Source organism: Nanorana parkeri, unplaced genomic scaffold, assembly GCF_000935625.1.
Source record: "Nanorana parkeri isolate BGI_ZX_2015 unplaced genomic scaffold, ASM93562v1 scaffold2508, whole genome shotgun sequence".
Taxonomy (NCBI): domain Eukaryota; kingdom Metazoa; phylum Chordata; class Amphibia; order Anura; family Dicroglossidae; genus Nanorana; species Nanorana parkeri.
Window position 1 is genome coordinate 44,071 of NW_017308776.1, and position 1,861 is coordinate 45,931.

The 1,861-nt window shown below is 50.6% G+C and overlaps 1 protein-coding gene across 1 annotated transcript in view; it reads right to left on the reverse strand.

Moving 5' to 3' along the window:
- Positions 1 to 1,785, reverse strand: part of BEST4 (bestrophin 4) — a 10,938-nt gene extending 9,153 nt beyond the window's left edge. The window contains 2 exon segments of the mRNA XM_018573727.1: positions 433 to 765; positions 1,634 to 1,785. Coding sequence (XP_018429229.1) covers positions 433 to 765; positions 1,634 to 1,785 — 485 coding nt within the window.
- Between the last annotated feature and the right edge of the window lie 76 nt (positions 1,786 to 1,861).

The following is a 1,861-nucleotide window of genomic DNA, read 5'->3' on the forward strand; positions in this document are numbered from 1 at the left end:
CATTGATGTGATAAATGATAATCAATAATTCCTCTGAATTCCGGGGAGCCTTGATTTCTGTGGGGAAGCAGTGGCCTCTCTGCCGAGGTCAGACAGACCCCACGCTGGGCCAGACCTACGACTCTCCAATCAGCAAAGCTCATGTTCCCGGCTGATTGTTGATCTCTGACTGTGACTCAGAATGGAATATATATGGGACCTCAGCAGAGAGGCCGCTGCTTCCCCACAGAGAGCTCAGTTTGTCTTCTATTTGGCGGTTCTTCTGCTACTTGGGTCTCTGCCCAGCGCAGGGACTGCCAAAGGCCGACACTAAGTCACACTGAGGCATGTCTACATGAAAGGCTTAGTGAAAGCACTGCAGCTCATACAGCAGAGCTCAGAACGGGAGAGGGAGAAGCATCCCAATCAGTCGTGCTGGCGGAACTTTCTGACCCACCTGCGTCCACGATGTGATCCATGGTGGGGAACCTCTTGAGGACGCGGGTGCTGACGGACCTCAGGATCAGCACCGATGACAGGTTGGCGTAGCGGATCAGGGTGCGTCTGAGCAGGCGGCCCCTCTCGTCCGCCCCGTGGACGGTGCTGGACACCACGCACATGAGCTGGTCCGGCAGGGGGATGCTGGTGTACTGGGCCCACCAACGATTGATGATCAGGTTGACGTAGAATCCCAGGACGAAGGCCACGGGGATGAGGTCCGTGTACTTGTTGCAGTAGTTTGCCACCTTCTCGAACATTCGCTTCTGTTCTTCATTCAGAGCCAATCTGAAGGGGGCAAATCAGCCGGGGTGTGAAGGGTTAATATATATAACAACCACAGGGGGGCGCTGTGTGCCTGGATCAGAGTCACCTGTACAGCACTGCGGTATATGTCAGAGCTATATACATGTAAAATAATAGTGTGTGACTTGGGGGGGAGGGGACATTAGTACGGATTAGATTGTCAGCTCTTCATCTATTTGTGTATGATTGAATCTCAGTGCTACGGCCTCGCTATGTACGGCGCTATGGAAGATGTTGGCGATATACATATTAGTTCGCTGACTCTCCCTTCTTCCTTCTCAGTGTAATTGATGATTTATTTGGTAATAAATGGAATGTTCGGAGTGTGAGAAGCTCCATCTGATGGTCGTATTTGTGGAGTTTAATGGCCGAATCACCTCCATAAATCTGCCACTTGTGTCACCGACCAGAACCATAAAACCATAATTCCGGACCCGAGAGTACAGGGCTGGGGGGAGGGGGGAGAAAACCCCAAATGCCAACCAGATCATACTGGAACTGTGTGCTCCTATTCTGTATGTATGGACTCTGCACAGTACCACTTCCCCTGTCCAGTATGCCGGGTGTCAATCTCGGTATCTGTTCTTATTCTGTATGTATGGACTCTGCACAGTATTACTTCCCCTGTCCTGTATGCCGGGTGTCATTCTCGGTATCTGTTCTTATTCTGTATGTATGGACCCTGCACAGTACCACTTCCCTTGTCCTGTATGCATTGTGTCAGTCTCGGTATCTGTTCTCATTCTGTATGTATGGACTCTGCACAGTACCACTTCCCTTATCCTGTATACTAGGTGTAAGTCTCGGTATCTGTGGTCGGTGTTCAGGCAAGTGGTATGAGGTGACTCACCTGTAGACGAGGCTCACGATGGTGTAGAGGGTGATGAATACCAGGAATTCTTTGTATAGAAGTTTATAGATACTTCCTTTCCATCGGAATAGAAGTTTGGAGAATCCTCCGAATCGCGCGTTGGCCACTTTCAGTGTGTAGGAGACGGTCATCCTGACTCTGCCAGAACCACAAGAGCTGACAATTACCTGAACAGACAAATAACTGCCCCCTGACCCCCCCCCGACC